The sequence below is a fragment of the Bombina bombina genome, chromosome 1 (genome assembly GCF_027579735.1).
Source record: "Bombina bombina isolate aBomBom1 chromosome 1, aBomBom1.pri, whole genome shotgun sequence".
NCBI classification, from domain to species: domain Eukaryota; kingdom Metazoa; phylum Chordata; class Amphibia; order Anura; family Bombinatoridae; genus Bombina; species Bombina bombina.
The window spans coordinates 891,747,757-891,763,028 of record NC_069499.1 but is presented as its reverse complement, the minus strand read 5'-3'; the positions used below and the strand labels follow the sequence as shown (position 1 = coordinate 891,763,028).

Sequence of the window (15,272 nt, the reverse complement as noted above, 5' to 3'; positions counted from 1 at the left end):
TACAGGCCCGATCGCCGGGGTAGGAGCAGGTGGAAGCCTCCAGATCTCCCTCAAGGTGGGAGAGTGCTAGCGATGTCTCTGAGCCGTCGTTGGCAACTAAATGAGACAATTTGCCATGGCTCAGAACCATCGTTAGCATTCAAGAGGTTAATGGCAGGGTGCAGGCACTTTATAGTGTATGTGAGAGAAACATTGATAATGGTTAGATCTTCACGGGTTAACCTTCGTGTTTGCTATGTGGGTTTGTTAATGCCCTATCGCAATAAGGTTTGTTTGTCTACTTAACTAGCCCTTGTATGCTCCTTTGTCATATATCTGAGAGATCGGAACAACAGAGCAGTTCTTTAATCAGTTTGGGCTGTACCTTAAAATTTCTGCTTCTGCAGAAAGGAGTAACGCTCTGGGAGCGAGCGGTATTAAGACCGTTTCGGTTAGAAGTTCATTGTGAGAAAGGGACTTAGACTCGGTTTTTTATTTACCTTTTGAGTTACAATTTTAATGTATATCGAATGCCTTTCTGAACAGAGAAGCGCCCCGTTATTGTAAAAGGACTTTGACATTGCGCGCCTTTTGTTTTGTGACTCCACCTCCTTCTCCTAATGGAGATCGGAAGGGGTGCCATTTTCCTGCTTCATTATTTGTCTCAGAATGAAGAGGCGAATACGGGCTGTTCATTGAGGCGGGCTCAGTTTGTATGGTTGAATAAGATAAACAATCGCATTTATTGCAAAGAACATTTCTAAAGGAAATTGTTTCTGTTTTCTCAGTGCAATGTTTTATCCTTATAGTGAAAGGCACATTTTATTGAGCAAGTTTTTAATAAATATATTCCAAATATCACAGTGAATGATCTATATATTGGTAGATAATTTTTGCTCTATGTTTTATTGCTTATAGACCTTAATATTTTTGGTTTAGATTTTTAAAGTTTTTTTTGCGTCTGACGTCACTGTGTCCGTAATCGCATAGGACCTGTGGATTTGGGGCGGCCGCCTTCTATTGTTAGTTTTGGTTTAGGTCTGAGCTAGTCTGTCATGTTTTTGGGTTTATTACTAGTACATTTACAGTGCCAGAATAATTTAAATTTTTGGGGCTCTTCTATGTGAGTCTGTTCATGGGGTTAGAGCTCTGCTCCCATATTATATCAAATATTGACTCAAATTTCGTCTCTCAGGATGATACAGTTAGGCAATGCCACAGTTTCTCCTTGCATGTCTCTAGCCTTATGGCATCACATACAGTTCCCTGCATTTTCCTCTGTCTCCTGGAGGAGCTTGTTTGCTTGCAGATTTATTTTTGCTCAGGTATCTTCTGCGATCTCTGCAGCATTATCTGCCTTCCCTATGCTAATGGGAAATAGCAAGAGGAATATAAGAGAATCAGATAGTAAGGTTTCTGTTCTACCTACGGTACACCGGTTGTCCTTCCTCATAAGTCTGATGAGGAGGATATGTTGGTAGCATCTGAGGGTAAAATCTCAGATTCGGACAGTATAATTCCTTCATCTGATGCTGAAGGGGCTACCTTCAGATGTATGCTTAATCACCTTGTGTGTTGTTAAAAGGAGGTTTTTTAGCTACTGAAGCGACTCCGACACGTCTGTCGTTGTCAACTCAAAGAACTCTTAGTCAACTTAAATAGTTTATTGATGTTACTTCCTTTGTAGAAGTGTTTTCCTGTACGTGCTAGGAGATGTTTCACGGACATGGGATAAGTAAGGGATTCACTTTTTTTCCCCTTCCTCTGTCCTTACAAAGATCTTTCTCCATCTCGATTAAATATTGTGGCGAACGATGTCTTAAGAGTATGGGTTTTCTACTCTGGCCAAGAGAACTATGATTCCTTCAGAGGATAGCTGTTCTTTTCAGGATTCATAGGTCTAAGATGGAGGCTGCAATGGAAGTTGTATTGCCACTTTGCCAGTACGACACCTTATGGTGCGATGTCTTGTCTGATTCCAATTTGGTAGATTTAGACCTTTAGACTAACCAACTCTTTTATTCTGATGCTATCATGCAGAATTTTTAGCCAGGAGCTAAGATATCTGGCTTTGCTGTGCTAGCCTGCGGGGCGTTGTCTATATTCTTGGTCAGTGGAGTTTTCCTCTGAGTCCAAGTTCCTGGCGCTTCATTGCAAGGGTAAGACCCTGGTTTAGTCTTGATCTGACAGGAGTATTTCTGATATAAAGGTGGAAAAGGGTCTTTGCTACCCCAAGACAAGATGAATAGACCTAAAGGACTTTTGCCCTTAATCCAGGATCAGCCCAATTGAAGGGTTGATCTCTCTGTCTGTCTTCAAACATAGATACGAGATGTCCCAGATAGGTCGCGGACATAGTATCTCAGGATTTTTCATAGGCTTCAGTCCTTTCTTTCAGTGATGGGTTCCACCTTTAAATTTTATCTGCAGGCCAGATAAAAGGCATTTTGATTTTGTTTAGGACCCTTCTTCCCGGGGAGTGATAGTTCCAGTTCCTGTTTGTAAACAGGGTCTAGGATTCTATTCATTTCTGTTCATGATTATTGAAGAAGAGGGAATTGTTCGTCCTATGGTAGACCTAGTGTGTCTTATCAAGAAGGGTATAATCCTTCAAAATGGAATCCAGTGTTTCTTTTCTTCCTTTGGTTCAAGAGGGTCAGTTGGATGACCATAGACCTGGAGGATGCATATTTCAAATTCCTGAGTTTTTTACTTTCTGTCAAACAGTTTGTTTGTGGCTCTTCCTTATGACCTTACCATGGCTCTCAATGGGGGCTCTGGTATTCAGGGAATTGTTGTGGTGCCCTTCCTGGACAACAGGGGAGTAGTCAAAGAAGCTAACTCTCTCACAGAGACCTTGTTGTCTTTTCTACGTTCCACGGATGGAAGTGAATTTGGAAAAGAGTTCCCTTGTTCCAGCTACAAGGGTGATTCTTTATCAATGAAGGATTTCTGTCGGAGGTCAGAATCGTTTACATTCTTTCCTGTTGCCTCTCTCTCCAGTCTACTGTTTAGCCATCAGTTCAGTGGCTCACTGTATGGAGGTAATTGGTCTGATGGTTGCTTCCATAGACATCATTCCCTTTGCATGTTTCCATTTGAGAGCTCTGCAGTTATACATGCTCTGTTAATGGAACGGGGACCATGCAGTTCTGTCTCAGAGGACAGATCTAGATCAATCGTCAGGAGTCTCTCTCCCGTGGTGGTTTTTCTCCCGAACATCTCAACATGTTTATGGAGATATTCCTGGGTGATTGTGACCTCGGACATCAGCCTGCTGGGCTGGGGAGCAGTCTGGGAATTGAGGCCCAGGGGGACTATTGACTCCGGAGGAGTCTGCTCTCCACTTAAACATCTTGGAATTGTGAGCAATTTTCTATGCTCTGATGGCGTGGCCTCAGCTGTCCTTGACCTGGTTTATCAGGGTCCAGTCAGACAATATAACCTCAGTGGCTTACATCAACCACCTGGGAGGAACTCGGAGTGACTTGCCATTAAGGAGTTGGCTCGGATTATTCAGTAGGCAGAAGCTCACAATTGCTGTCTATCTGCCATCCACATTCCAGGAATGGATAACTGAGAAGTGGATTTTCTGAGCAGACAGACTTTTTATTCCGGGTAGTGGGAGCTCCATCTGGTGGTGTTCTACAGCTTGACCCTCAAATGGGGGACGCAGAGCTGGATCTGATGGCGTCTTGGCAGAATGCCAAGCTCCCCCGGTGCGTTCAAGGTCAAGGGACCCACAGGCCGCTCTGATAGATGCTCTGGCGGTCTCTTGGTATTTCAGGCTGACATCCCTATTTTCCTCCGTTCATTCTCCTTCCACGAGTCATGGCTTATCAATCAGGAGAGAGCATTGGTGATTCTTAGCCCCTGCATGGCCTCGCAGGATCTGGTATGCAAACCTAGTGGAGATGTCGTCTCTTCCACCTTAGAGACTGTATTGGAGAAAGGACCTTCTACTTCAGGGTCCCTTCCTTCACGCAAATCTTGTTTCTCTGAAGCTGACTGCGTGGAGATTGAACGCTTAGTTCTGTCTTAGCGTGGGTTTTCAGAGTCGGTCATTGTTATGATGATTCAGGGTCGCAAGCCTGTTTCTAGGAAGATTTACTATAAGATATGGCATAAATATCTTTATTGGTGTGAATCCAAGGGCTGCTCTTGGAGTAGGGTCAGGATTCCTAGGATTTTGTACTTTCTCCAGGCAAGTCTTGAGAAGGGTTTGTCAGCTTGTATTCTGAAGGGTCAGATCTCTGCTTTGTCTATTTGGCTACATAAGCGTCTGGCGGATGTGCCAGACTGCTATCTTTTTGTCAGGCTCTGAGGCCTGTGCTTAAGTCAGTTTCTCCGCCTTGGAGTCCTAACCTTGTTCTTAAGTTTTGCTGCAGGCTCCGTTTGAGCCAGTGCATTCCATAGATATTAAGTTGTTATCTTGGAAGGTCTTGTTTTTTGTTGTTATCTCTTCTGCTCGGAGAGTTTCGGAACTCTCAACTTTACAGTATGATTCACCTTATCTTTCTTGCCGATATGTGGTTTCTTCGTACTAAGTTAGGTTTCCTTCCTAAAGTTATTTCGGATAGAAATATTAATCAGGAAACGTATTGTTCCTTCTCTATGTCCTAATCCTTCTTCTCCTAAGGAACGTTTGTTACACAACCTGGAAGTTGTGCGTGCTCTGAAATTCTACCTACAGATGACTAAGATTTTTCACCAGTCTTCTGCCCTGTTAGTTTGTTTCTCTGGGTAACGTAAAGGTCAGAAAGCTGCAGCTACTTTTTTTTTTCTCTGGTTGAGAAGTGTAATTAGTTTGGTCTGTGAGACTGCTAGACAGCAGTCTCCTGAAAGAATTGCAGCTCATTTAAACTAGGGCTGTCTCTTCTTCCTGGGCTTTCAAGAATTAATTTTCTGTAGAACAGATTTGCAAGGCGGCAACTTGTTCTTCTCTGTATATTTTTTCAGAATTTTACAAATTTGATACTTTTGCCTCGGCTGAGGTTTCTTTTGGGAGAAAGGTTTTTCAATCGGTGGTGCCTTCTGTTTAGGTTACCTGTCTTGTTCCTCCCTAATCATCTGTGTCCTCTAGCTTGGTTATTGATCCCAACAGTAATTGGTGATGCCATGCACTTAACATTTCTTAGGAAAGAAAACAAAATGTATGCTTACCTGATACATTTCTTTCTTTCCGGATATAGTGAGTCCACGGCCCCGCCCTTTATTTTAAGACAGTTCTTTTTTACCAAGACCTCAGGCACCTCTACACCTTGTGTTACTTCTTTTTTCGAATGACTGGGGGTTTTGGGAAGGGAAGTGATACTTAACAGTTTGTCTGTGGGGCTCTTTGCCTCCTCCTGCTAGCCAGGAGTGATATTCTTAACAGTAATTGATGATGCCATGGACTCACCATATCCGGAAAGAGAGAAATTTATCAGGTAAGCATAAATTATGATTTTTGGCACTTACATGAATTGATGCAATTGGAGATAAGCCATTTCATTGTTCTTTTCTATTTGTGGTTTCACTGCAGATAGCAGCATATATGACAAACTCTGCATTCTGTTGCTTTCTAATAAACAGAATCTTCACTTTGCTAATTATTTGTAGACATTATTGATAAGATGATAGTGATACCTTTAATTAATATGTTGCCTTTCCCATGTTAGAATCTGCTTCCTGGGTAACAGGACCCTCTCCCGAGACCAGTTTGATGTTTGTGCCAAAACCATGATTGTGGATAATGTAACCGTGGCAACCGAGCTGTGGGAAAGATTTTGTGGTTCTTCAAACCTCTCCAGCACCACATGTGATGAGTATTTTATCCACAACAATGTCAGCGAGATTAACGGAATCCCAGGGGCTGCCAGTGGCATCCTAAAAGGTGTGGTTATTTGGGTGTAACATGTAAATGTTTGATATTGTGTATTCAGTTTACTAAAGTGTCAGCTAGCGCTGCGGAATCTGTTGGCGCTCTACAAATAACCGATAATAATAAAAAACAATTTGCTTGGATGTTAAGAATAATACTTTGTATGAAAACAGAGTTTGGCAGTTTAGTCTAAAATATATTGCAGTTGTAAGCTTTTAAATCCAGGATATAAAAATGCAATATGAAAATGCTGTAATACGTCAGAGCATATTTTTTTTTTTTGCAGTACTACATGCCTATAACATTATTCAACAACTGATTTTAAACCACAAGGTGTTAAACAAATAGTTACACTGTGCTCTTGGCTGACAATGCATCTCTGGCTCAGTAGCTTTCTTAAGCACCATACCAATCAGGGGTGGCATATGTGTGTAGCCACCAACCAATCACTGATCAGCTCAGAAGTAGAAGTGTAATGCCTGTTAACAGCTGATTTGAAATATGTTTAACCTCTTTGGATTTGTTAAGCCCACAGTTCTCTGCAATAATGAAATACTCTAATGCATTAGAAGTTTTCGTATTGCAGTTGTATGTCCCTTTTATATTAATTTATAGACCTTTTAATTGGATGAGCAGTATGTTGTTGTTTTTTACAGACAAGTGTTATAGATATGGAATTCTGCAATGCTGGTCATTAAAACAGTTGGGATATAGGTGTATTGTAAATCTTTTACTCCAATATCAAATCCTGCTCATATATCATATCCCCAGAGACTGCACAAATAGGCTTCAGAAAATTATCTTAACCCCTTGATTGTGAGAGAAGTCTGTTAATTAGCATAACAAATGAGAATAGCAAAAAAATGATGTGACAATTGTTAAATCATGCTATTTTTTTTCCATTAGTGGCCTATATAATTTACTTTATCTTCTGCAAAGGGTTAAACACATAACTAAATTCACACTGTGTAGTGCAGCCAGTTAGTCTTTTAAGAGTAATTTTAAAAAGTCTCAATCACCCCTGAGGGGGTAGTATAGGCGCATCCAAAAGACTTTTGTTTTTAAATTTCTATTTTTATCCAATATTGTGATTTTTATTTACTGTTTTGGTTGTTTAGTGGATAATTACTGCCTGCATTTTTTACAGTTTTTTCTTATCTTTTAGTCTTTTAAGAGTAGCAGTTGCATTATCCAACAATAACTGGTTGTGTTCTGCTTAGGAGCTGCAATGCTAGATGCTTCTTAGTGGGACTTTACCTCTGTATTCTATCCCTTTGCATTAAACGCTCCTCCTGTTTAAAAGATCTGTTACAATACTTTTCATAATTGGCAAATACATAATAAAAAGATCATGCAAAATCACTTATTTTGAAAAAAAATAATTTGTTTTAAATGTGTTATTTCTCCGGCAAATTTTATAGTTAATTCCATTTCCCCTTCCCCTGCATCATGCGACAGCCAATGACGATAGCACATATACATATATGTGTACTCATGCATATGCTCAGTAGGAGCTAGTTCCTCAGAAAGTGTACATATAAAAAACTGCACATTTTGGTAACAGAAGTATATTACAATTTTTAATTGTTCTGAGGGATGAAAGTTTTTTCTTTCCTAAAATATGGAGAGTCCACAACGTCATTCCAATTACTACTGGGAATATCACTCCTAGCCAGCAGGAGGAGGCAAAGAGCACCACAGCAAAGCTGTTAAGTGTCACTCCCCTACCCATATTCCCCAGTCATTCTCTTTGCCTCTGTCAATGGAGGAGGTGAAGTTCGGTGTCTAAAGAAATTAATTCCTTTTTTGGGGTACTTTTCCCTGCAAGCAAGGATTTGGTTTTAGCTGAGTCCATGTTAATCTCTTCAGTAGAGTAATGGTGGCTTTTAAGCAGTTAGGAAGTTGTGAGGGAGTCCTTGCTTTGTTTCCTAACATATTGCTGCCCTACTTATAGAAAGCCAGAGTTGGTTACTCTGTTCTTTTTTTTTTTTCTACAGGTCTCTGTAAGGAGTATGTGTCCTTTCATGCCTTGTGAGCTATCTTCTTGCTGGACAGCTAGACTGCAGGTAAGTGTTTTTCTTCTTCTAGGTGATGGAGACTTGCACTTAAGCCAATGGTTAATACTGCAAAAAGAAAAATAGGACATTATTAAATCCTTTATGTACAAGATTTCTGGGGCAGTGTGCAGTTTAATATGTATGTGATGTAAAGAGACTCTATTTCATACACTTTGGTAGTGTATTTATTTGGGCACTTTAGTGAACAGAAATTTGGCACATTTATCTTTTTAAAAGAAAAAGCGGCTTGTGACTTTTATTAAAAAGCTCAGGCAGACTTTTTCTTTCACTTCAGTTGGACTCGGCAGTTAGAACGCACGCTTTTAAGTTAGATGCGCAGTTCCTGCTGAAGCCGGTCATGTGACTGAGGGCCGCCACCAGGGGGTGACAGGGGTGACTCCTGTCAGGGACCCAATGGGCTAGGGGGGCCCATGAGGCAAGAACTAAAAAAAAAAAAAAAATTTGGCAGACACCAGTGGGTACTACAGCAGAGTGCTAATTGAGCATGGGAAATGTTATTACAAGGAGTAAAGTATTAGCATTTGAGAGGATTTCTGAGTGTGCACTAAACCACTATGCACAGTGTGAGACTTTGTTTGTACCGTGTGTGACTGAGTCAGACGGCTCATCACTTTCATTTGCAGAGGAGGTAGGAATTACTTAGCAAATGTTTTTTATTTCTTTGTGCAATTTAAGATTGTAACTTCAGTGTGGTAGTAGTTGTATGGTGGGGCCAGGGGTCCATAAACACATTTTTTTTTAGCAGCAGTGTATTTATGATTATTTGACAATGCTGTAGAAATTCTATATTTAAAACCATGCAGAAATGTTTCCTCCTCAATACACAAATGATATATATTACATTCCAGTTTACTGCCCCTTTATGCAAGGACTTTCCAGATACAAGGAGGCATTTTATCTAAGATTTTTACATCTGCATAACATGTTATACTCTCAGACGAAGATTGCTCAGTGTTTGAAATGAGACAGGTTAACTTAAAACTGTTCAGTTTACACTACAGCAGACTTAATTTTGAAATGCATACCAACAAGCCTAAATCCTGCATTTAACCAGATCTAATGGTATGAGTACCACAGCTTATGGTTCCACCAAGACAATATAGAGTACAGCATTTTCAAAATCCACAAGTACAGCCGACAGATGGGAACATTTGTACACTGTTTGAAGTGGTATGTCTTTGTGCTTTGGTTTGTGTCTCTATGAGTGTGTATGTATTTTTTTCTGTTGGTATCTCTGTGAGGGTGGGTCTGTATGTCTTTGTGCATTTTCTGTGGATATCTGTGAGGGTGTGTGCATATGTCTTTGTGCTTTTTCTATGGGTGTCTCTGTGAGGGTGGGCGTGTGTTTGTCTTTGTGTATTTTCTCTGGATGCCTCTGTGAGGGTGGGTGTGTATGTCTGTGTTTTCTGTGGATGTCTCTGTGAGGGTGTGTATTTTCTGTGGGTGTCTCTGTGAGGGTATGTGTATGTCTTTGTGTGTTTTCTGTGGATGTCTCAGTGAGGGTGTGTGTATGTATGTCTTTCCGTGTTTTATGTGGTTGTGTCTTTGTGTGTTTTCTGTGGGTGTCTCTGTGTGTGTGTATGTCTTTGTGTGTTTTCTGAGGCTGTCTCTGTTGGTGTTTCCTTGGGTGTATGTGCAAGTTTGAGTTTGTGTGTGTGTGTCCATTGTCTGTTCCTTTTTAGGACATTTTGACCTTACTACTGATTATTCACATCTTTCTACAGACTTTGAGACTGAGACCTTTCCGGAAGTCACCAATCTACCATTTAACCTTTAAATTATTGTTTAGGCAGTTCAGGGCCCTTCATTTCAGCCACTGCATGCTGTTGTCATCATTTAGTTGGTATCTTCCGTTACAAAAAGATAATCAGAACTCCATATTTTGTTTTCTAAATCTCCTTTTTTTACAAAACTGTAGTTTACCTCATTACTTGTCAGGTCAATGTAAACAAGTGCTGAGTGTCTGTTTGGGTGTCTGTGTCTGAGTTTCTTTGCGTGTCTGCTAGAGTGTCTATATGTGAATCCTTATATGTGAGTGTGTGTGTTTCAGTGTATGTTACTACCTTTACAACATTTCCAAGTTTAAATAGACAAGAATAAAGTGCATATACGTTTTAGTCACTTGGTCAAAAATTGCACATGTCAAAGGAGGGGGGGGGGCCTGATCAATGGTTAAGTCAGGGGCCCCAAAATTTCTAGTGGCGGCCCTGTTTGACTCTCTTCTCTTCTGATCCTAAGTGGCGTTGCACCTTCTGTGTATTGCCGATAATGGCTTTTTGAAGGAGTCGTTTGTGAGCTGTGCAAACAATTGTGGAGGTGTAGAGGTTATACAATATTTATTTCTGTGTGGGGAAATTTAAATTGATATCATACATTGTTCTGAGGACCGAAGATTTGTCTTAAAGTGACAGTAGTCTGTTGGCAAAAATTTTTATTTTCTTTTATTTCTTAAAAATGTTTTGTTTTGTGAAACAACATGGACATGGACCAAGCTTCTGTTTCTTGTGATAGATGCTTATTATGCCTAGAGAATCAAATTGTTTTGCCTATGCAATTTTGTGCTTCATGTTTAGCTAGAACATTAGATTGTAAAGATAAATGATTGCCCTCTGTGTCTAATATCTCTCAGGATGATGCTGTTCAGGCAATGCCACAGTTTTCTCCTCAGACGTCCCAAGCCTCAATGGCATCACAAACAGTACCCTGCAGTTCCTCTCAGCCTCCTGGAGGAGTTTATTTGCCTGCAGATTTTGCTGCACATTTATTTTCTGCGGTGTCTGCAGCATTATTTGCTTTTCCTATGTTGGGGAAACGCAAGAGGAAAATTAAAAATTTTTCAGATAGTATGGTATCTGTCCCATCTGCTGCTACGCAGGTTGCCCTCCCTTATAAGTCTGAGGAGGAGGATATGTTGGTATCCTCTGAGGGTGAAATCTCAGATTCGGACAGTATAATTCCTTCATCTGATACTGAAGAAGTAAACTTCAGATTTAAGCTTGAACACCAATGTGTACTGTTAAAGGAGGTATTGGCTACTTTGGATGACTCCGATACTTCTGTTGTTGTCAACCCTAAGAAGTCTAGTAAACTTAATAAATACTACGATTTTCCTTCCTCTGTGGAAGTGTTTCCTGTTCCAGACCGTGTGACGGAGATTATTTCACAGGAAAGGGAGAAGCCTGGAATATCTTTCTCCCCGTCTCCCGACTTTAAAAAGCTGTTTACTGTTGCTGACTTGATTAAAGATTCATGGTGCACGGTGCCTAAAGTAGCAGGGGCTATTTCTACTCTTGCTAAGAGAACTACAATCCCTATAGAGGATAGCTGCTCTTTAAAGGATCCCATAGACAAAAAGCTGGAGGCTTATTTGAAAAAGATGTATGTTCATCAAGGTCTTCAATGGCAACCTGCAGTTTGTATTGCCACAGTAGCAAGTGTGGCATCTTATTGGTGTGACGCCTTGTCTGAATCAATTTTAGTAGAGACTCCGTTGGAGGAGATCCAAGATAGGATTAAGGCTCTTAAACTAGCCAATTCCTTTATTTCTGATGCTAACATGCAAGTTATTAGACTTGGAGCCAAGATGTCTGGCTTCACTGTCTTAGCCCGTAGGGCTTTGTGGCTAAAATCTTGGTCAGCTGATGTTAGCCCCAAGTCCAATCTTCTGGCGCTTCCTTACAAGGGTAAGACCTTGTTTGGACCTGGTCTGACAGAAATAATTTCTGATATTACGGGTGGAAAAGGGTCTTTTCTACCACAAGACAAGAAGAACAGACCTAAAGGACGTCAAAGTAATTTTGGTTCTTTCGTAACTTCAAAGGTCAAAAGTCTTCATCTCCCTCTTCCAAGCAGGAACAGTCCAAGTCTTCTTGGAAGCCCACTCAATCTTGGAATAAGGGGAAGCAATCAAAGAAACCCTCAGCTGAGTCTGTCAGCATGAATGGTCAGCCCCCGATCCGGAATCGGATAGAGTGGGGGGCAGACTTTCCCTGTTTTGTCAAGCATGGATATGAGATGTCCCAGATCCTTGGGCTGTGGACATAGTATCTCAGGGTTACAAAATAGAATTCAAAACTTTCCTTCCCAGGGGCAGATTCCACCTCTCAAGATTATCTGCAGACCAGGTAAAAAGAGAGGCATTCTTGAACTGCGTTCACGACCTTTCCTCCCTGGGAGTGATTGTTCCAGTTCCGGTAAGGGAACAGGGTCTAGGATTCTATTAAAATCTATTCGGGTTCCCAAAAAAGAGGGAACTTTTCAACCCATTTTAGACCTAAAGTGTCTCAAGTTTCTCACGGTACCGTCCTTCAAAGTGTAAACCATTCGTTCCATTCATCCGTTGGTTCAAGATGGTCAGTTCATGATGCCCATAGACTTGAAAAATGTGTATCTTCATGTTCCCATCCACAGGGATAATCACAAGTTCCTGAGATTCGCCTTTCTAGACGAACACTTTCAGTTTGTGGCTCTTCCGTTTGGCCTTGCCACAGCTCCCAGAATTTTCTCAAAGGTTCTGGGGGCTCTCTTGGCAGTGATCAGGTCTCGGGGAATTGCAGTGGCGCCCTATCTGGATGACTTATTGGTTCAGGTACCATCTTTTCAACAAGCAAACTTTCATACAGAGATCTTGTTGTCTTTTCTACGTTCCCACGAATGGAAAGTGAATCTGGAGAAGAGCTCCCTTGTTCCAGCTACAAGGGTGGTTTTCTTAGGAACTGTAATAGATTCCCTATCTATGAAATTTTTTCTAACAGAGGTCAGAAAATCCAAGATTCTTTCCTCTTGCCTCTCTCTTCAGTCTACTGTTCGGCCATCAGTAGCTCAATGTATGGAGGTAATTGGTCTGATGGTCGCTTCCATGGACATTATTCTTTTTGCTCGATTCAATTTGAGAGCTCTGCAGCTATGCATGCTCAGACAATGGAACAAAGACCATTTGGATCTGTCTGAGGATAGATCTAGACCAGTTGATAAGAGACTCATGGTGGCTTGCTCAGGAGCATTTGTCTCAGGGCACATGCTTCCGGAGACCTTCCTGGGTGATAGTGACCATGGACACCAGCCTGCTAGGCTGGGGAGCAGTCTGGGACTTATTAAAGGCTCAGGGACTATGGACTCTGGAGGAGTCTGCTCTTTCAATAAACATCTTGGAGTTGAGAGCGATTTATAATGCTCTGATGGCTTGGCCTCAATTGTCCTTAGCCCGGTTTATCAGGTTCCAGTCGGACAACATCACCTTAGTGGCTTACATCAACCACCAGTGAGGAACTCGGAGTTCCTTAGCCATGAAGGAGATGGCTTGGATTATTCAGTGGGTGGAAGCTCACAATTGTTGTCTATCTGCCATCCATATTCCAGGAGTGGATAACTGGGAAGCGGATTTTATGAGCAGACAGACATTTCATCCCGGGGAGTGGGCTCTCCATCCGGAGGTTTTTTCCAGGTTAACCCTCAAGTGGGGGGTGCTGGAGTTGGATCTGATGGATTCTTGGCAGATTGTCAAGCTTCCAAGGTACGATTCAAGGTCAAGAGATCCGCAGGCTGCTCTGATAGATGCTCTGGCGGTTCCTTGGATTTTTGGTCTAGCAAACCCGTTTCCTCCGTTTGAGCTCCTGCCACAAATCATTGCTCGTATAACACAGGAGAGAGCGTCAGTAATTCTAATAGCTCCTGCATGGCCTTGCAGGATCTGGTATGCAGACCTAGTAAAGATGTCATCTCTGCCACCTTGGAGGTTGCCTCTGAGGAAGGACCTTCTAACTCAGGGTCTATTCCTCCATCCAAATCTCGTTTCTCTGAAGCTGACTGCTTGGAGATTGAACGCTTAGTTCGGGCTAGGCGTGGGTTTTCTGAGTCGGTCATTGAGACCATGCTACAGACTTGCAAGCTTGTTACTCGTAAAATTTACCATTAGGTATGGCATTAATACCTTTATTGGTGTGAATCCAAAGGCTGCTCTTGGAGTAGGGTCAGGATTCCTAGGATTTTGTCTTTTCTTCAGGAAGGTCTGGAGAAAGGGTTGTCAGTCGGTTCTCTGAAAGGTCAGATTTCTACTTTTTCTATTCTTTTACATAAGCGTCTGGCAGATGTGCCAGATGTTCAATCTTATTGTCAGGCCCTGGTCAGAATCAGGCCTGTGTTTAAACCTGTTGCTCCTCATTGGAGCCTTAACCTTGTTCTTAAAGTTTTGCAACAGGCTCCATTTGAGCCAGTGCATTCTATAGATATTAAGTTATTATCTTGGAAGGTTTTGTTTCTAATTGCTATCTCTTCTGCTTGGAGAGTTTCGGAACTCTTGGCTTTGCAGTGTGATTGGCCTTACCTTATCTTTCATGCAGATAAGGTGGTTCTTCGTAGTAAATTGGGTTTTCTTCCTAAAGTGGTTTCAGATAGAAATATTAATCAGGAAATTGTTGTTCCTTCTCTCTGTCCCAATCCTTCTTCTCATAAGGAACGTCTGTTGCACAACTTGGATGTTGTGCGTGCTCTAAAATGCTACCTACAGACGACTAAGGATTTTCGCCAGTCTTCTGCCCTGTTTGTTTGTTTCTCAGGAAAGCATAAGGGTCAGAAGGCTACCGCTACTTCTCTTTCCCTCTGGTTGAGAAGTATAATTTGTTTTGCTTATGAGACTGCTGGTCAGCAGCCTCCTGAGAGAATTACAGCGCATTCCACTAGGGCTGTCTCCTCTTCTTGGGCTTTCAAAAATGAAGCTTCTGTGGAACAGATTTGCAAGGCTGCAACTTGGTCCTTTCTGCATACTTTTTCTAAATTTTACAAATTTGAAACTTTTGCCTCGGCTGAGGCCTCTTTTGGAAGAAAGGTTCTTCAAGCGGTGGTGCCTTCTGTTTAGGTCTGCCTGGCTTGTTCTCCCTCCCTATTCATTCGGTGTCCTCTAGCTTTGGTATTGGTTCCTACTAGTAATTAGAATGATGTCGTCAAAATTTATGCTTACATGATAAATTTCTTTCTTTACGTATATGGAGAGTCCAAGACCCCACCCTTAATTAAGACCGTTATTTTTTACTAAACCTCAGGCACCTCTACACCTTTGTGCTATTCCTTTTTCCATTTCCCTTTGGTGGAATGACGGGATTATGGGTAGGGGAGTGACACTTAACAGCTTTGCTGTGGTGCTCTTTGCCGCCTCCTGCTGGCCAGGAGTGATATTCCCACTAGTAATTGGAATGATGTTGTGGTCTCTCCATATACGGAAAGAAACAAATTTATCAAGTAAGCATAAATTTTGTTTTTTCACTTTAGTGTCCCTTTTAAACACAAGTTTATTTGTGGCTCAATAATCCATAATTAATTTCTCTAAGGAGTTAATGCATGTATTGTTTGATTAGATG

The 15,272-nt window shown here is 41.4% G+C and overlaps 1 protein-coding gene across 2 annotated transcripts in view; it reads left to right on the top strand.

Moving 5' to 3' along the window:
* Positions 1 to 15,272, top strand: part of LOC128646112 (solute carrier family 12 member 4) — a 270,698-nt gene that overhangs the window by 173,828 nt on the left and 81,598 nt on the right. For both annotated transcript variants that reach the window (XM_053699564.1, XM_053699565.1), the window contains exon 8: positions 5,640 to 5,854. In XM_053699564.1, the coding sequence (XP_053555539.1) occupies positions 5,640 to 5,854 (215 nt within the window). The remainder of the gene's footprint in view (positions 1 to 5,639; positions 5,855 to 15,272) is intronic.